Source organism: Mus caroli, unplaced genomic scaffold, assembly GCF_978045245.1.
Source record: "Mus caroli unplaced genomic scaffold, Mus_caroli_1 scaffold_14, whole genome shotgun sequence".
In the NCBI taxonomy this organism is placed as follows: Eukaryota; Metazoa; Chordata; class Mammalia; order Rodentia; family Muridae; genus Mus; species Mus caroli.
The window spans coordinates 96,798,930-96,819,640 of NW_028227269.1; the positions used below are offsets into that span (position 1 = coordinate 96,798,930).

Consider the following 20,711-nt stretch of genomic DNA (forward strand, 5'->3'; position numbering starts at 1 on the left):
GCCTCAGTAGAAGAGGATGTGCTTAGACCTATGGCAATTGTATGTCCAGGGTACCCAAGGGGGCTTTCCCTTTTCTGAGGAAAAGCGGAGCAGGTACTGAGGGAAAGGATTTGTAAAGGAGGACCTGGGAGGAGAGGAGGGATGGGGAAAAGTCAGGATGTAAAGTGAATAGTCAATAGTGAGGATTGTCAACCCTATCTTACCATAGTTCAACCAGCAGATTCAAGACAATACAGAGCTTTAAGTAGTGTTTAGACACAAGTTTTCTGTGTTAGTGAACAGCAAATAACAGCACCACTATGTATCACTGAGTATTGCTTATTAAGCAAAGCGCGGGGATCACAGCTGCTCTCTATTTTCTGCTGCATCACACTGGTTCAAGGAACACCTTACTTTGCCTCTGCACACAGACCGAACACAATCTGTGACTTGTCCTGTCTCAAGCCTGAAGGCCCGGCATCGCCTCAGTTCCTGATCCCACAGTTTAACTGCGCCTCCTTCCTTTGACCTAGGTATATAAAAAACAAAGCCCAGGTAAGTATTTATAATTGACCACTATAATAATTTTCACTATAAACACTTAGTTGTCAGGAGTATTTTAAATACCTTATTTATAACTTCCAGTATTCTAAATTTTCAGGAAGTTTAAGGATACATACTGTATTTCAATCAAGATACATATACTCAGTTCAGTTAATTTTATTTTGTGAAATAAAATTTTCTTCTGACACAAGCATAATTGTATTTAGTCCATGATTCATCCCAATGCACTTTTCATTATAGCTCTCCACTAAGAAAATCCACGTTTTTAAAATAACTGTGTGTATGTGTACATACCATGGGGTGATAATGGAGGTCAGAGGACGACTCTGGAATCTGTTGCCCCCTTCTACCTCTTTACCTGGGGATTAAACCCATCTCCAGGAATGCTAAGCTATCATACCAGCCCAACAAAACCACTTTAAAAAAAAACATTTTTAACATTAGAAAGATAACTAAAATACAAAGCAAAAAGAGGATTATAGATGCAGTGCCACAGATTTTACCTTTAAGGGCCAAAAGGACATCACACTTCTACAATCACTAAGATCCGCTGCTGAGACAGTGTAGCTGGCAGTGGGTGAGTGGAGGTGCGGAATGAGGCAGTGTGCAGTGGGAGACACTTGGCTTTCGAGTACTATAGAAAGGGTGAAGTAGAGCGACTTATAGAGTTTCTCTCGAAAGAACTGAAAAATAATTCAGTTTGTTTGCTGTAGTTGGAGAAAACAGCTTCCCATGAAGGAAACGGCCTCCTGCTCAGTAGAGAACTGGGCTCCAACCTGCAGGAGAGACTGCCCTTCACAGTTGCTGTGTCATTTCTACTCTGCAGGTGACTACACTGGTAGCAAATGGATTTTGTCTTTTGCGAGGAAGGAGCACAGGGTCTGAGGCAGTCACACTATGTGACTGTGGCAACATCTGTGTAGACAGGCTGGCCTCGAACTCAGAGATCGCCTGCCACTGCTCCCCAGGTGCACCACCACACCCAGCCTTAATTTGACTTTTGACAGATTTTTAAATTCTGTGCATACATGTCTTGGTGTGTGTGTGTGTGTGTGTGTGGTCACAGGCCAGTGTGCACCTCCATCATGTGTCAGGCTTCCCTTTCCACCATGTTTTAGATATCTTTCTTTGCAGATGATCCAAATGATCATCTGGCTTATCCCATGGGGCAGTGTTGGGATTACAAATGCTTATGCTACTTGGTTTGGCTTTTCCAGTTTTTTGTGGGTTCTAGGATTGACTCTCAGGTCATCAGGCACATAGAGCAAGCACTTTTACTCCCTGAGCCCTCACCTCAGCCTACAAATCAGTTTTAAGTGTCTGGTTACAGTGTAGGTACTTGAAAGTGACTTGAAGGTCTCTCCTCACACTTCTGTTTAAGGTCTTAGAAGACCGATTTCCCAAGGCCGTCTCCAGCACCCTCTCACTCCTTGCTCATATAGCTACAGAAACCTTACAGTGGGGAGACAACAGGGGATCAAGATGCAACCTGGGTTCTATAGTAAAGGGTTCCCTTCATGTCCTGTCAGCAATACTGATGCAAGCAAACATGGACTTGGGACACTATTCTTAATCAGAGGGACAACTGTCTCAGACAAGTAGAACTCTGGCTGCAGTTCAGGTGTGTGTAAAATGTCCAACAGTGGGCTGTCAAGATGATACGGTGGGCACAGACACTCTAAGCCCGACTATCAGAGTTTGACCTCTGGAATGAATGCACACAGTGAAGGAGAGAACCATTCCCACTGATTGTCCTCTGATTTCTATACATGGGCTGGGGCACATACCTTCCTCCATCCCTTCCCACATAATAAATGTAAAAAATAAATGAAAAATGAAATGCAGAAAAGTGAATTAAGACAAGAATCAGAGAATCCAAAGAGTCTACATAGATATCAATGAAGGAGAAGTACATGAGTAACTTAGCCTGCACAGCCTAGAAGGAAGCGCCTCCAACACCTCAGTAAGCCTTGGGTAGAGAGCAAATGTGTAAACAGCTAGGATATGAAAAGGGACTCACGGCCTTTCCTTGCCACCGGTCACAATCAGTCCGTCTCGCAGGGTGGTGTACATGGCAAACACAGGCCCATTGTGCGCTCTAGCCACCACTCTGCACAATATGTGATCTTTCCACACACAGACATCACCACTGATGGTACCTGTAAACGTCAAGTTATTCTGAAAAGGAGTGGGGAAGGGGGGAGACAAACTCATCAAAAGTTCAAAGAGAGCTCGCACAGATGTCATCCTCTATGTGGGTGGGATGCTAGGTCACCTGCTTTGACAAAGCACATGCAACAGGTGCTGGGAGACACGACCCAGGGCAGGAGGCTGAAGTGAGGCCTTGCTCCGGGAGGCTCTTCCCTTTCTCAAGTCTGTCCTTTAGTAGTGAGATTAGCCCTGGGTAAATCTCTCCTAAAATACTGTAGTTCTGGCTTGCACTGCTCTTTTGATAGGTGCCTTTGGCTGTCCAGTAACTAAGTCAAAGGTCACCGAACACTAGAAGTAAAAACAAGGGGCAGTTAGAGATAGGGATGAAAATAGCATGAGCTTGGTAAGGATTTTCTTTTCTTTTCTTTTCTTTTCTTTTCTTTTCTTTTCTTTTCTTTTCTTTTCTTTTCTTTTCTTTTCTTTTCTTTTCTTTTCTTTTCTTTTCTTTCCTCTCTCCCTTCCTCCCTCCCTTTCTTCCTTCCTTCCTTCCTCCCTCCTTCCCTTCCTTCCTTCCTTCCTCCCTTCCTCCCTCCCTTTCTAAAGATTTGATTTATTTATGTGAGTACACTGTAACTGACTTTAGACACACCAGAAGAGGGCATCAGATCCCATTACAGATGGTTGTGAGCCACCATGTGGTTGCTGGGAATTGAACTCAGGACCTCTGGAAGAGCAGTTGATGCTCTTAACCACTGAGTCATCCATCTCTCCAGCATCCCCCACCCCCTTATTTAAGGATTTTCTTTATAGAAAGTAAATCTCCCTACAGTGAAGTTAGAGACCTCACTAACTCCTGCAGATGCAGGAAGTCACTACTTGGTGCCTTGCTGCAGTCACATGAGCATGCTTCCTCCTTTTCTCCTCACAGGGCTCCTCGTAAGTATGTCTGCAGGTTTGTGTTCTCGTGTGTACTTACAGCAGTTGAGAAGTGCTGAACACAGACTTGACATTCTGTCCACACTGCTGTCTCGCATATTAAAAAGCTACTCCTCCCGCCCCCTGTACTAGCTGTCAAGCTTGTTTGCTAATTTATTTTGACCAAAAATGGACACTTGGGTACAAAGTAATTTTATAAATGAAGAAAGTTCATCTGCATGGGCAGATCAAATGCCAGGGTCTTTCCAACATGGGATTTTTTTCTGGAAACAAGTGATTGCTCCAGAAAAAAAATATACAAAATATACAAATATAAAAATATACAAGAGGTTCCATTTGTTTGATATTGTTAGTTTTTTAAAAATTGTGTTCAACTGTTCTAGACGTGTAACTTCCTTTCTTAAAATATATAATGCCCACATATTTTTTAAAAGTCCACTTAGTTTTCTGTGGAACCAAAGAGTTTGAAAGCCTAGCCAGGGCAGGGTATTAAAGGAGAGAGATGCGATTATAAACTGCAGACACAAGTGGATGGAATGACAGAAAGCAAGAGGCTCTTGACTCCTCCACTAAGGGCAGGGACTGCGCTCCCCTGAATGAGTCAGTGGCCCAGCGCACTTCCAACCACAAGATGAACAGGTCCCAGTGACAGAACAAAGGACACTTTACATCTAAATCTGCCCTGAAACCACCTGGTTTTTCACTTCCCCTCCTTTGCAGGAGGTGCAGGAGGAAGCACTAGGAGGCTCTGCTTCGTCGCTTGCAGAGGTGACAAGCACACAGCCAATGAAGCCTTGGAGAATAGGAATGATCCAAGGATGCCAACACCACAGTAATGACCTCATTCACTTTCTGCCACACCTTAATGGTTAAAGGATCAGACTTTTAAAAAGATGATTTATGTCCTTGACTGGGACTTGTAATGACTGCCGGGTTACAGTTCCCAGTCAGTATTAATGCTGTTTATGAATGTACAGTAAGACAAATTCAAGATCACACCATCACACAGCACTTTAACAGACATACTGCACCAAATGCAACAGCAAGCATCGTCTGCATCCGGGCATCCTCCAGGGTGCTCAGAAGCCCCTTTTTGCTGAGAAGAGCCCTTCCTGCCAGGGTCCAGAACTTCACGTGCTTTATACCCACAGAGACAAACTGGGTATCTGAATCTGGTCGAAATTCTGCTACAAAAATACGTTGGTTGTGCCCACCTCTGCTGGCAATTTTGGCCCCTGGTACAGAAGACACAACAAAATTTTCCAGGTTAGTATAAGCACTAACTTAATTAACAGACTTAACAGTTTCCTCAAATTGCATAGTTTAAAACAATTAACAATCACATGGCCTATAATCACAGTACATACATGTTCATTGCAATATACTTAATGGGCTACTAGAGGACATTTTAAGGACCATACATTTTTCTATATGTCTCCATTAATTTCTCATAGAAATTAAGTGTTCTGTCTAGAGTGTGTTAGGGAATTTATTTTATTGGGTTTCCATTCTCAATGCTGGCACTCTGGGGAGATCGGAGCAAGTGGATCTTTGTGGATCTGAAGCTAGGTAGTGTGTATGCAGTGAATTCCAGGGCAGTCAGGGCTACACAGGGCATCTTTTCATCATTTAAGGGATAAAGGAAAGTGGCAGGCCAACCTGTGTAGTGTGTGTCATATGTGCATATGTGTATGTTTGTGTCTTTTTACAGGTAAGGGATGTGGTTCTGAAGCAGGTCATCTATGCAGTATGTGCTGTGTGTATATGTAGGATGTGTGCATATGTGTTGAGTGTTTGTGTGTATGTGTGTATCTTTTTATGGATAAAGGATGTAGTTCAGTGGCAGATTACTCATGTAGCATGTGCCAGGCTCTAGACTGGATATTAGTACAGTTTTAAAGACAGGGCCTCAATTATATTTTAGGTTTTCTTGAATTTGACATGTAGCCCAGGCTGGCTTCAAATTCATGGCAATCCTCTGGCCTCATCCCCTTGAGGGTTAGGATTACAGGCAAGTGCCCCCATGCCTGGGATACCTCAGAACTAAACAAATTATTAGCAAAAACACAGACATGCTTTCTTACCAAAGGGAAATCATAGCAAGTAATTCTAAATACTAAATGGGCTTCATTGTTTCATGTTTTCTGAGTTTATGGCTACAGGGCTTTTTAAAGGGGGCACATACCACAGTGCTGCCAATTGTGTGCTATGTGTTTTATAGGACTATAACAAAAATGGTTTCAATCACCAACTTAAGACAAATGCTAAAAGGCAGCTTCCATATTGCCTAATATTCTTGTTGTTGCTGTTGTTGTTGTTGTTGTGTTAATTACATAAGTGGAAAGCATCCTACCTTCCTGCCATCTCCAAATGGTCACAGTGTGCTCTGGGTCTAGCCCTACAGACAGCAGCAGCTTCCCAGTAGCACTGAAGCTGACAGAACACACACCCTTTGAATGGGAGCATCTTAGTATAGACAACGTCTGCTTGTTCACTGCATCCCAGATGTGGACAGATGGGGCTGTAGCTGCACAAAGATAAAATCTAAGAGTTACAACCATCTCCACATTTCCACTTCTGAACCCAGCATACACCCACCTCAGAATATGGAGACAGTTATGTGCTAAAGGGATGTAGTTTATAATAGCTCAAAACTGAAGCTAAATTTTAAAAAAGGAAATAAAAAGAAAAGGAAAGGGAAAAATACAGAATCCTTCAGGATACATTATAAATGGCACTCTCAAGAAAAGAGCATTTAGAGAAAGAAAACAGGCAATATCCAGAGTTTGTCAAAGCAAGCTGTGTGCATAAGTACAGGAAGCAGATGTCAGTGGGAGACCACAGGCTTAGTAATGCAAGGCTCTGGAGTGGGGAAATCCAGTTTTACATTTTTCAGTCTTCATAGAGGTTCTATGGAAACCACACACACTTAAAACAATGCACATGATGCACACAAGTAAACAACACTGATATCCTCGGAAAGCAATACAAAGCACAAGCAACCAACAGGCTGCAAATGGCAGACCAGATGAACGCATCATGTCCGTGGGAAATTTAACTACATAGATGGGAATCTGGGAAAAGGCTACACACACTTGAAATCACTACACCACTGGATAGATAACACGGATACTCTTAAAGGGGTGTGCCCTATCTGCAGCTCTTTAAGTCCCTCTGCATCCCTTCCTGCCCTTCCTGGGAAATGAGCGAGGGCTTCATGCTTGCTGAGTAAGTGCTCTCTACTGAACTCCATCTCCCTGCTTCTCTTATTTTCTAAACTAAAATGTCATAGGTTAGTTTTGTATTAACTTCTTCTCAATGTGTACCCTAAAGATTAAGTTAATTCAGCAGCTAATTCAGACTCAGGATATAAGCCCTCTTATGAAAACACTCAACACACCAAAGTCATTTGCTCGAATTAGAAACTGTGAAGATGGAAAACATTACAGAAGATAAGCTTCCTGGAATTATTTGATACAGGAGGAAATTCTGGTCTTTAAAAAATAAATTCTGATAAATTTGGACATTTTACACCATGATAAATCTAAGAACCCTTCAAATAAAGCAGTTAAATGAGACAGACAAAGCTTTTGTTCGGTTTATCCAACTGTAAAGCATGGATATATAAAAGTTTTACCAATAATAAAATGAATTACTTATATGTGAGAACTCTGGGGACTGGAATTTACGTCAGTTGGTAGAGTGCTTGCCTAGTATGGATAAAGCACAGATTCTGACTCCCAGGATGATGTAAAAACCAGGTGTGCTAGCATACTTCTTTCTATATTCGGAGGACTTGGGTGTGGACAAGAGAATGAGAGCTCCAAAGTCATTCTTAGATGTATAGGGAATGTAAGGCTAGCCTTAGATATATCAGCTCTTGCCTTAAAAAAGCAGGGGAGGGAAACTTATCACAATTATTTGATAAATTAAATACCACGGGAGAAGGAGGAAGGTGGGGGAGGAGGAGGTCTCCAGGAGGCAGGATGGACCATGAGGATGGACCATGAGACATGGCCAAGAGAAAACCTCCCTGAGGACACACATGGAGCAGGACAAACAAAACAAGAGTCAGTTGGCAAGGAACACTGGGCCTGTGGCTAAGATGGGGGTTAGAATAGCTCAGAACCTGCCCAGGTTAGGCTTATAGCTTGTTAATAAAAATACCAGGTTTCTGTGTCTCTTATTCGGGAACTATGTGTGCTAGAGTGGGGCAGAACCCCCCATAAAGTTACTTCTATAAAATGCTATACAACTGGCCTCTATGTAGTGCTTATGATCTGTGAAATCCCACTGTGGAACTCTACTTGTGCACAGTGCTGAAATGTCCTATCTAGTCTCAGAGAGAGATGAACATAACCACTCCACCATGCCAAGATATTACCAAAGCTACTGTGATGATATGCAGAGCACGGCTGTGCCCAATAATGCTTTATTTATGGATACAGAAATTTGAATTCCATATGATTTTTGTTATCATGAGTTTCCTGATTTTTTTTTCTCAACTTTCCAAATTGGTTTAACTAAAAAAGAGAAACAAAAGAAAACAACCATCTTCAGCTCATGTGCTATACAAAGCAAGTGCTGGGCTGCACGTGGCCCAAGGGCGGCGGCAGTTTGCTAATTAGCGGAGTAGTCAAGCACAGACCATACTGCTCTCTAATGAAGAGCAAAGGACAAATCTCTGGGGAAGGTTTTCTTACTAAATTGCTAATACTTAATGTATTACAAAAATGAAAGTATAGTTGAAAAGTATAAGTACATTTCAGTATATAAAAACAATGGACATATAAAATAGAAATATATTAATTTAATTGCTTTCTTAAGTTCATGAAGCCATGGTCAAATTAGTTATAAAAATTACTTTTAAACATGTGTATGATTTGTTGCTATAATATGTTCAACAACAGAAATAGCTTATAAATTAATACATTTTGTATAGCTATATATTAGCAGGTTAGTGACAGCAATTTGTGTGATGACTATATGTGATGGAAGAAAAATCTTCAGAATAGCTCCAGGCACACTTTAGAGGTCAAAACACTTATTACTCTGTGTGTGTGTGCGCGTATGTAGGCATGCACACATGTACTTGTGTGTGGAGGCTAGAGGGTGACATGGCTTCCCTCTTCTGCAGGTACTGTCCACCTTATTTTTGACACTGGAGCTTTCCCATTCGGCTTTGCTGTCTGAGGAGCAAACCCCAGGGTTCGTCCTCCTGCTGGGAATTGTGTGTGCACCCGCATGCCTGGTATTCTCACAGGGGTTCTTCACCTCAGGTACTCACCTTTGTGAGGCAAGCATTTTACTGACTCAGCTATCTTCCCAGTCCCCACACCATTTTTAAAAAATACTATTAGTATTGAAGATTAAAAAATGATGTTATTTGTCATTAATATCCTATAAGTCGTATGTGGAGCAGTAAGATGCTTGGACTTTTAGAGAAGGAATATATTTGCATGTACCATTGTATAACTAAAGCAAAAAGCATTCTGTTTTCCTTACCTGACATGTCTGCAGAATCACCTATAATGATGAATAAGTAAAAACAGTTATTTATAATAATATGGATAATAACAGTAAATTTGTAAAACACAACCATAATTTTTAAGTTACTTAAATAAAATATTTTATGCAAAATTAGGTTATTATACAGAACTGAGTGGACTGAAAGAAGGCACTCACTTCCATTATCTACATATATTAACATCCTATGAATGAGTTTTCATTCTTTCTTTGGGTGTATGTACTGGCTAGTTTTGTGTCAACTTGACACAGCTGGAGTTATCACAGAGAAAGGAGCTTCAGTTGAGGAAATGCCTCCATGAGATCCAGCTGTGGGGCATTTTCTCAATTAGTGATCAAGGGGGAAAGGCCCCTTGTGGGTGGGACCATCTCTGGGCTGGTAGTCTTGGGTTCTATAAGAGAGCAGGCTGAGCAAGCCAGGAGAAGCAAGCCAGTAAAGAACATCCCTCCATGGCCTCTGCATCAGCTCCTGCTTCCTGACCTGCTTGAGTTCCAGTCCTGACTTCCTTTGGTGATCAACAGCAGTATGGAAGTGTAAGCCGAATAAACCCTTTCCTCCCCAACTTGCTTCTTGGTCATGATGTTTGTGGAGGACTAGAAACCCTGACTAAGACAGGCTCATAATGACCTGGAGCTTGGCTAGTAGACTAGGCTGGATGGCCAGTAAACTCCAAGGACCCACTGGCCTGTATGCCCAATGGTATGATTACAAGTGTATGGCACCATGTCTGGCTTTTTTAAAAATGGTTTTTGGAACTGAACTCAGGTCTTTGTCATATTGCATCAAGTATTGCTGAGCCTTCTCCCCAGTGCCCCAGTTTTTTGGGGGTTTGTTTTGTTTGTACCTAGAAGAACTGGTATAAATTTGGGGACATACAACATAGCCTCTCCTTAGCAGATAGCTATATCCCACACCACATGGAACAATGGAAGCACTTATGTGCTGCTGCTATGGAATGAATGTCTGTGTTCCTCTAAAGCTCCTATGATGTCATCTATTCTCAACTATAGTATTAGGCGGTGGGACATTCAGGAATGATTAGGTCATGAAGGTAGACCCTCATAACGAAGATCAGATAAGAGTTCAGAGAAAAGCAGAAAGACAATATGGATATAACAAGGCCGTCTATAACCCAGGAAGGGGGCCTTCACCATGATCCAATCATGCTGACACCTTTAGCTTTAGCTTCCAATTTCCAAAACAGTGAAAAATGTGTTATTTGTTTCTCTTAAAGCACCTAGTCCGGGTATTTGTTTAGTAGCCAAAATTGGCTAAGACATGCATCTCAGCATGGAATCCCCAAATTCCATCCACTGTCACCAGGGAAAGCTAACTACCTCCTGGTCCTCATTTATGAGAGCACATGCTGAATGTACAACGTGCTACCAGACAGACTGAGAGGAGGCTCAGGCAAGCCCAAAGTTAAGTTCAGAACCTTTTTTTTTTTTTTTTTTTGGTTTTTCGAGGCAGGGTTTCTCTGTGTAGCCTTGGCTGTCCTGGAACTCACACTGTAGACCAGGCTGGCCTCGAACTCAGAAATCCGCCTACCTCTGCCTCCCGAGTGCTGGGATTAAAGGCATGCGCCACCACGCCCGGCTCAGAACCTTTTTTATAGAGAATTCTGGGATTTCAAAGACTCAAGACATAGTCCAGTACAGAGAAGGCTCTCCCTGGGAAGCAATTTCCTTCTCCATGCATATCTCACTCCTCTACAATACAGCTGGGAGATATACAAAATGGTCCTTCTTAAAGAAAAACACTAGGAGAAAGTCACTGAGAAAACCATTGTCTCCAAAGATGGAAGGTAAAGTCGAGGGAATGAGTGGTTAGACTGTCTATGTGCCCAAGAACAAGGGTCAATGAGACAGAACTCACAAAGGCGCTGACGTCTGTTCTTTTTAAAGGGCCATTTTATAAGCAAGCTTTCTAAAGAAAAGTTGAATGACTTCATTAGGCATAAAGCTGTGGGGTTCAATCCTCTTGCCACTAACTCTCTAGTGTGAGCATTACAGGCTGAGCCATCAGGCTTGGTCCATAATCTCTCCATGTAACAAACTAGTGTCCCACACATGCCTGTAACCCCAGCCCTAAGTGCGGTGGACACAGGAGGATTGCTGGCCTTGCTGGTTTCTAGCCTAGCTAAGGCAAGGCAAGTCCCAGGTTCAGAGAGAATGCAATTTGAGAATTCTTCTCAAATGCAAAGGATACAGAGTAGGAGAACACTCTTCTGGTATCGTCATGAACAAACACACACACACACGCACATACACCATACAAATAAACAATAAAGAAAATGTATAATGATATACACGATGATGTCATAATATCATTTACTTTGTAAATAAAATCTATTACTTTGTGGATTTACTTGAAAAATTAATTAAAAAAAAAAAAAAAGGCCAGGCAGTGGTGGTGCACGCCTTTAATCCTAGCACTTGGGAGGCAGAGGCAGGCGGATTTCTGAGTTCGAGTCCAGCCTGGTATACAGAGTGAGTTCCAGGACAGCCAAGGCTACACAGAGAAACCCTGTCTTGAAAATCCAAAAATAAAATGAAATAAAATAAAAAATAAAAAAATAAAAATAAATAAAAAGGAAACTCTATAGAAGGGAAAATACAAGGGCTCTATGTGGCATAGCTATAGAAACAGAGAACCCAGAGAAGAACAAACTTAGTATTTACATGGAAAATTAAATAAAGACATCAGGAAAGCAAGTGAAGTGAATGTAGCAATTGTGACTAACTTATACCCAACAAACACGGTAATTTCAATAATGGGTATTACAAGTAGAGTGGACGGCCCACATCTGTAAGGCATTTTCATGGTAGTCTCTGTCAATCTAAAATACCTGCCTTCCTACTCATTGAGTCATTAGCCCTGAAGTTTTTGACAGAAGTTAAAAATAAATCACAGGTACATCAAACCAGTAGTGAATCTGATCAATATTAATGCCAAACAAACACTTTAAAGTGCAGTGTAAAACAGACCTGCATTCTCTCTTACCCAGCTTAACCTTTGCTGAACACTGGGCTCTGTCCCCACTGGTCTAGTTAATTTCTTAGCTCCCCTTTTTATTCTTTTTTATATAGTATTGAATGCAGCCATTCAGCTGACCAGAAATCCCTGATAAAGCTAAAAATGTACTATTTATATGATAGTTTACATTTTGAATAGTCTAAGCAAACTCAGACAACCAAAGTTAAGGACTAGAAAGCTACCTGGCAGCAAGCATAAGGTAATCGGGCTAGGTTCTGTATGCACACATGCATTCCAAGCAATTAATACACAATTTAATACACTTATTTTTCCTAGGGTATGAAATTATTAGAACAAAATAAATGTTTCAAACTATTTCTTTTTGAAATACAGAAACATACCTACTTGGCCAGTTGCCACTATGTTGATAAATTTGGGGTGCTGATTTACAGTGAGGCACAAAATATCATCATTATGCTCTTGATAAAAACTCTGAGTCCCTATAAGAGAATACGAGAATTAACTTGGAAAACTTTGAGATGCAACAGCCACATACACTTACCTAGCATGATAAACTAATTTATTTGTTCATTCGAAATGTATTTTGAGCAGTTACCATGCAAGTGATTACTATCAAAAGGATGGCAATGAATCAGTAATCTTAAAGGATCAGAACCCTGAAAAGAATAAACCACAGACAAGCTGAAGATACCAAGTACCACAAGAGACTGGGAAACAAAAGGCTGGAGATTGACTAACTGCACATGCGTGGTTCATCTGAGTGACGTGGACTGTTGTGAAAGCCTGCAAATGGGTGGAAAGTTAAGCAAGTACCAGAATTACAGACAACTGTGATTCCCTGCCTATAATCTTTCCTTTTTGGTTTTGTAAACAAACAAACAAACAAAGATATATTAGGGTTAGAGAGAAAACAAAAGTAAATTTTCCATTTATTAATCTGGATGATGTTCATTTATATTTCACATTTATCTTATAAGCAGTATTTTTTGATCAGAAAGCTAGCAGTTCTGAGAGTAGTGGAGACCCTTCCAAGGTTCTACCAGCAGACCATGAAGATGATAACAAGACTGTAAATAACTCTGGGGAAATGAAGTCAGCACAGCAGGCTGGATATAGATGTGAGAGGCATATGCACAGCAGGTTTGCCACAACTCAACAATTACATTAACACAACTACATCACTTACATGTTCTCAAAGCCTATGGGTGGGTGGTACACACCTGCAAGCCCTAGAGGCAAGCCACTCTCTATGCGTTTGAGTCTGAGCGAGCCTGGGCATCGCCAGAGAAAGAATAGGAGAAGACAGTGAGTTTGAGGGCACCCTAGGCTACACAGTGAGCACCAGGCCAGACTAAACAATATAAGAACTGTATCCAAAAAATTAAAACCAAGCAGATAAATCTTCTCAAATTAGAACATGCCTTGTGTTTTCCTGGGCTGAGGGTCCAGTGAGAAGAACAAACAGTTAATTATGGGCTGCTGGTTAAACTGCTGGGAAACAGGCTAGCAGAGAATCTTAGGACACTGAACATTACAATGTACCCCCAAACTGATGGAAAACACTCAAAACTAAAGTAGGGCCTCCTCTCCTCTGTCCTCCCTCCCAAATACATCACAAACCAGGAACCTAAGAATAAACATGAGTGTCACGTGTCTATCCGTCTAGTTCCTTCTTGGCTGTCCTATTTTACTTTTGCTCATTCTCCCAAAGGATACAGAAACCATGAGAGAGGACGGATTTTCTTAGTATCTTCAAAAAAACAAATTATTAAGAGGCAAACTGCTACTGATTTATTGGGACCTTGGTGAATCCTTTACTTTAGGAAGCCAAAGCACAAAGATCATATTACAGTTAGTAATGACCAAGGGACAGGAATTCTGATTCACACAATCTACCTGCTCTATATATACTCAGAGGGAAAAAAGAAGTGTTGAACTGGATAACATCTGTTGCTACTTCCAATTGTAGGCTTTATGAAGTTTATAATTACATAAAAGAAAGCAAAATTACCACTCTAGCTCACCAGAGTGGTCATCACATGATGCCAGGAGAACTTCATTTGCTCTTCATCAAACCAATCAAATAAACACCAAGAGGTATTTTCTCACCTTCGTAGATTATATACACAGGATAACCAGTACAGCCGAGGCCAGTAGCCTTCTTAGTGTTCTGAGCTTTCCACAGCCTCAGGAAAATCACCCAGTTTACTCCCATCACAGCCACTACTTGTTTAGCAAGCCACTTGCTGCCACTTTCAAAGACAGTTATCCCAAACCATCTATTCTCATGCTGAAGGTGTTGGAAAAGAAAGTCTTAATTGTACAATCATTTTCTTCCTTATAAAATGTGTTTTTAAATATAGTAAGCTTTCATTCCTATTAGAGCCCCGTGGAGACTTAGCATTATAAAATGCTCTTCTGCTGGATCATACTCTCTTAAGACTAAAATATTACAGGGCGCAGTGGCAAAGCACTGAGGAACCTGGGGCAGAAAAATGGCTAGTGAGGTTAGCCTGGACTACACAGAGTTTTAACCTTGACTATATAATAATGTTATCTCAAAACAGATACAAACAACTATAATATGAAATATTCTTATTTTAGATTATTTCTCATACATTTAAAATATTATTTTTTATTCTGGTTTCCCCTCAGAACATACAAATCTTTCATCTTTTAAAAACAGTATTTGAGGCTAGGTGTTGTGGTATATACTTTTTTTCTCAAAATTTTTTATTATTTAAATGCATTTTTATATATCATACATACTAATAATATTGAGTATTTTGAGAATCAAATAATACATCAAAATTTTGTTCAACTTTTATATTCATATCCTTTAATGCCCTAAAAATATCATTAATGAATATTTTCAACTGTTAATATTCAACAAACAAAATAATTATTTTAAGATGTATTTCACTGCTATGTCTCCCTTTTCATTTCTGATTTTATTAATTTGGATACTGCCTCTGTGCGCTCTGGTTAGTCTCACTAAGGGTTTATCTACCTTGTTGATTTTCTCAAAGAATCAGCTCCTGGTTTTGTTGATTCTTTGTATAGTTCTTTCTGTTTCTATTTGGTGATTTCAGCCCTGAGTTTGATTATTTCCTGTGGTCTGCTCCTCTTGGGTGTATTTGCTTCTTTTTGTTCTAGAGATTTCAGGTGTGCTGTCAAGCTGCTAGTGAATGCTTTCTTCACATTCTTTTTGGAGGCACTTAGAGCTATGAATTTTCCCCTTAGTACTGCTTTCAATGTGTCCCCTAAGTTTTGGTATGATCTGTCTTCATTTTCATTAAATTCTAAAAAGTCTTTAATTTCTTTTTTTTAAATATATTTTTATTACAGTTATTAACCGGGGGTGGGCCGGACATGTGTGTATCACAGTATGGCTGTGGAGGTCGGAGGTCAACTTGTAAGCCTTGATGCTCTCCTGCTCTCCTTCTACTCTGTAGGTCTTAGGGATTGAACTCATGGCCTTGGACTTGGCCTCAAGCACCTTGACCTGCTGAGCCATCTTGCCGGCCCAAAACTCTAATTTCTTTCTTTATTTCTTCCTTGACCAAGTAAAGCATTGTTCAACTTCCACGTGTATGTGGGCTTTCCATTGTTTTTATTGCTATTCAAGACCAGCCTCAGTCCGTGGTGATCTCATAGAGGTGCATGGGATAATTTTAATCTTCTTGTGTCTGCTGAGGCCTGCTTTGTGACCAATTATGTGGTCAGTTTTGGAAAAGGTACCAGGAGGTGCTGAGAAGAAGGTACACTCTCTTGCTTTAGGATGAAATGTTCCACAAATATCTGTTAGATCCATTTGGTCCATAAATTCTGCTAGTTTCACTGTGTCTTTGTTCAGTTTCTATTTCCATGATCTGTCCATTGATGAGAATGGGGTGTTGAAGTCTCTCCCACTATTATTGTGTGGGGTGTGCTTTGTGCTTTGAGCTTTAGTAAAGTATCTTTTATGAATGTGGGCACCTTTGCATTTGGAGCATAGATGTTCAGAATTGAGAGTTCATCTTGGTAGATTTTTCCTTTGACCAGTATGAAGTGTCCTTCCTTATCTTTTTTGACAACTTTTGGTTGAAAGTTGATTTTATTTGATATTAGGATGGCTATTCTAGCTTGTTTCTTGGGACCATTTGCTTGGGAAACTGTTTTCCAACCTGTTATTCTGAGGTATTGTCTGTTTTAGTCACTGAGGTGTGTTTCCCATATGCAGCAAAATGCTGGGTATTATTTACGTATCCAGTCTGTTAGTCTATGTCTTTTTTGGGGAATTGAGTCCACTGATGTTAAGAGATATGAAGAGTCCATTAAGATGGAAAAGTGATTGTTATTTCCTGTTATTTTTGTTGCTAGAGGTATAATCATGTTTGTGTGGCTATCTTCTTTTGGATTTGTTGAAAGATTACCTACTTGATTTTTCAGGGTGTAGTTTCCCTCCTTGTGTTGATGTTTTCCATCTATTATCCTTTGTAGGACTGGATTTATGGAAAGATATCATGTAAATTTGGTTTTGTCATGGGATATTTCGGTTTCTCTGTCTCTGGTAATTGAGAGTTTTGCTGGGTATAGTAGCCTGGGCTGGCATTTGTGTTCTCTTAGTGTCTGTATGACATCTGCCCAGGATCTTCTGGCTTTTATAGTCTCTGGTGAGAAGTCTGGTGTAATTCTGATAGTTCTGCCTTTATATGTTACTTGACCTTTTCACCTTACTGCTTTTAATATTCTATCTTTATTTAGTGCATTTGTTGTTCTGATTATTATACGTCGAGAGGAATTTCTTTTCTGGTCCAGTCTATTTGGAGTTCTGTAGGCTTCTTGTATGTTCATGGGCATCTCTTTCTTTAGGTTAGGGAAGTTTTCTTCTATAATTTTATTGAAGATATTTACTGGCCCTTTAAGTTGGGAATCTTCACTCTCTTCTATACATATTATCCTTAGGTTTGGTCTTCTCATTGTGTCCTGGATTTCCTGGATGTTTTGGGTTAGGAGCTTTTTGCTTTTTGTATTTTCTTTGACTGTTATGTCAATGTTTTCTATGGTATCTTCTGCACCTGAGATTCTCTCTTCTGTCTCTTGTATTCTGTTGGTGATGCTTGCATCTATGACCCCTGATCTCTTTCTTAGGTTTTCTAACTCCAGGGTTGTCTCCTTTTGTGATTTGTTGTTTCTAGTTCCATTTTTAGGTCCTGAATGGTTTTGTTCCTTTCCTTCACCTCTTTGATTGTGTTTTCCTATAATTCCTTAAAGAGGAAACACAAAAATCTAGCTGTTTACCTGTGTTCTCCTGTATTTCTTTAAGGGAGTTATGACCTTCTTAAAGTCCTCTATCACCATCATAAGTGTTTTTAGATCTGAATGTTGCTTTTCTGGTGTGATGGTGTATCCAGGACTTGCTATGGTGGGAGAATTGGATTCTGATGATGCCAAGTAACTTTGGTTTCTATTGGTAAGGTTCTTGCATTTGCCTCCTGCCATCTGATTTTCTCTAGTGCTACCTGCCCTCACTTTATCTGACTGGTATATACTTTTAACCCTAGCAGAGACAGGCAGATCTCTATGAGTTTGAGTTAGAGGTCAGCCTGGTCTACATAGGAAGTTCCAGGCTAGCCAAAGCTACATACTGAGACCCTACCTCAAAACCCTCCAAAATTCCAAAGCTACATAATGAGACTCTGTCTTGAAAACAAAACAAACCAAACAAAAACCTCTAAAAGTTAAGTAAAATAAGTTTAACTACTACTCATAGTTTTAACAAATAATTTTACGCTGCTAAGTAAGAAGTTCTAAATTAAAAAGAGTGTGTGTACAGAAAATTACAACGACCTACCTGTGGCAACATTGTGTAGAATTCCAACAGAGGCAGTGTGATAAATTATATCATCACCATCATTTAAATAGTGCACATTGTTCCTGCAGTCTCTGCCCCGATAGCCAAAAGCAAGCTCCAACACAAGGTCCTGTAACAATGTCAAAAATGTACATTACATCCTTCCTCAGCCTAAATGTGATATAGATAGTATGAGTACTTTCTGACAAAGAAGAAAGTGGTTTAGGTATTTTGTAAATTTCTAACCCAAAATTAAGCTAGACATTTAAAAGTTTCATTAGCCTTTCATGATTTCATATAAACATACATGTACATATGAAACACACACATGTAAACACACACATACACACATGTGTGTATATATACATTCTTTGACATAATTCATCTTCTCCCACTATCCCATTATCACCCTCCCCTTCCTCCCACTGAACCTCTTCTTCCCCAAAAGTCCCCTCCTGCTTTCTTATCTTTGGTACCCCACTGTCTTTGATTGCTGCTGTTTGCATGTGCACGAGTAGTGGTTATTTACACAAAAAAGGGAGACTTACCAGGAGTTGCACCCCTGAGGAACATGATTTCATTGACTGCCCCCCCCCCACCTGCTGTACACAGCTGCTCAGGGAGAGGGGCCTCTGAGCACCTTCCCTATTGATGGTGGAGTGTTGGTGGGACCAGTCTTATGCAGGTGACCACCACTGCGTGACTTCATGGGTGGAACAACCATAAGACATATTTTTTATGTAAAATGCCTTCAGCAATGGAAACACACATTCCATATTTTTCAATATAAACTTATAGAAAGGAGAAGGGACTCACAGGGTCGATCATCTCATTTGGACACATTTCTTATGTCCAAAGGAATGTTGCAGTTTGTATTCATTGTTAGTCTAGGTGCTTGGTCTACATACTTCAGATAAATTATGTCCAAATTAGAAACTCAGGAGAAACCAAAGTGGTTTCCAACAAATAATGGTAAAGTTTTGACAGAGAATCCTACAGCTAGAAGTATTCATTTTCATTGCCTTTGAGTGGTGGGAGAGAGCTACAATCATTAATCCCTCTTATAGCAAACCTAGCATAGTTTGCTTGTTTGCCCCTGGGCATTAGGAAATGCCTGTGAAAAGGTCTGTTGATTGAAGAGATAAGGAGAAATAATCTCCATATATTAAATGTATCACATGAGGTAAAAAGGTCCTGAAATAGTACATTTACTCTTCAGGAGTGGGGGCTTATTAATTTACATTTCAAATGTTGTCTACTTCCCAGGTTTCCCCTCCACAACCCTCCATCTCATTCCCTCTCCCCCTGCCTCTATGAGGGTACTCCCCCATCCATCCACCTACTCCCACCTCACATTCTAGCATTCCCCTAAGCTGGAACACTGAGCCTTCACAGGACCAAGGGCCTCCCCTCCCATTGATGCCAGATAAGGCCATCCTCTGCTAATTATGCAGCTAGAGCCATGGGTCCCTCCACCTGTACTCTTTGGTTGGTGGTTTAGTCCTTAGGACCTCTAGGGGGTCCGGCTACATTTACTCTTTAACTTATAAAATCAACTTACTAACTCTAAGACACCACCAAGGTGTCTTGCTTCCCTAGGCCATAAACCATTCATATAAATTTACATTCTCTAAGATATAGATCAATCAAAGTCATTACTTATGTATGAGTAAAGGACTCATTTGAAATTAAGAGATGCAGAGGTTATCAATCCAAATTTCAAACTTGAGTAAGAATTAAGCAACCAAGTTTTACAACCATCCAGGAAAAGATAATGCAATATACCTGGTTTCATGAAAATTAATGGAAACACTTAAATGTTTATATAAAGGAAGCATGGGAATATTGGGAAATTCATTTGCCTTACCTCTATAGGTCTCTTCTTCTTGCCAACATTGTTTGACTGAAGTTTCTCTGGCTGTGGTGGGGCCCTACTCACTGGAGGCCTGGAAGAGATGGGGGGAAGGCAGAAAGGCAGATCACACTGGGTCTCCCAACCTTAGCTTCCAGACATGTCACCCTCACCAAAGGGAGCTCACTCTCGTTCTACTAGACTGTGCTCTCTCTACTTCTTTATAACTTCTAATGCAGAAAGAAACAACATTTTTATTCATTTTTACTTTTAATACCTTTGGTCTATGTCTTATACTGTAAATAAACCAGCATAAGAATAGGCAAATGTAAGAATGTTAGTTTGACATACTCAAAACATTTCTGGATAGATAGATTATTATCAAAGTCTGAATTACTGTTCTAAAGCCTCCCGTATGACTCACATAGCAGATATGTAAAACATTCTGAACAGAGAATTTAGATAACATTTCCATGAACTTTCTACACTGTTGGTAACACAATTCACATGAGTTCAAATTTATACATCCCTCCATGCTCCCATTCCATGCCCTTTACGCATCCCTGCCTGACTTCCAGCATCAGCACCAGGAAGGTATTCAGGAAGACATTTTATCATCATAAAGCGATGAAAACCATACAACACCCTACCAAAGGTCATTACCACAGCTACTGTCCCCAGATTGCCCTCTTCCCTAATCTGCTTATGGAATATTTATCCCCTTTCCCTATATCATGGTTCTTGAGTCAAGCCCTTCCCTATCTGCTCAAGTTCTACTAAAATGCTCCCTATTCCAGTTGGGCACAGATTCATATTCTGAATTATATAGTTGTGAGGGCATTTTGGTAAAACCTTTAATTTTTAAAAGC

At 40.3% G+C, this 20,711-nt stretch overlaps 1 protein-coding gene across 5 annotated transcripts in view; it reads right to left on the reverse strand.

Annotated features, from left to right (window-relative positions):
• Positions 1-20,711, reverse strand: part of Eml5 (EMAP like 5) — a 114,606-nt gene that overhangs the window by 7,151 nt on the left and 86,744 nt on the right. For 4 of the 5 annotated variants that reach the window (XM_085830612.1, XM_085830611.1, XM_085830610.1 and 1 more), the window contains exons 29-36: positions 19,858-19,936; positions 17,991-18,120; positions 12,535-12,633; positions 9,136-9,156; positions 5,984-6,157; positions 4,657-4,865; positions 2,564-2,721; positions 394-508 (exon numbers count right to left, since the gene is read on the reverse strand). In XM_085830612.1, coding sequence (XP_085686738.1) covers positions 394-508; positions 2,564-2,721; positions 4,657-4,865; positions 5,984-6,157; positions 9,136-9,156; positions 12,535-12,633; positions 17,991-18,120; positions 19,858-19,936 — 985 coding nt within the window. The remainder of the gene's footprint in view (positions 1-393; positions 509-2,563; positions 2,722-4,656; positions 4,866-5,983; positions 6,158-9,135; positions 9,157-12,534; positions 12,634-17,990; positions 18,121-19,857; positions 19,937-20,711) is intronic. The other variant, XR_015045253.1, reaches the window with a different exon arrangement.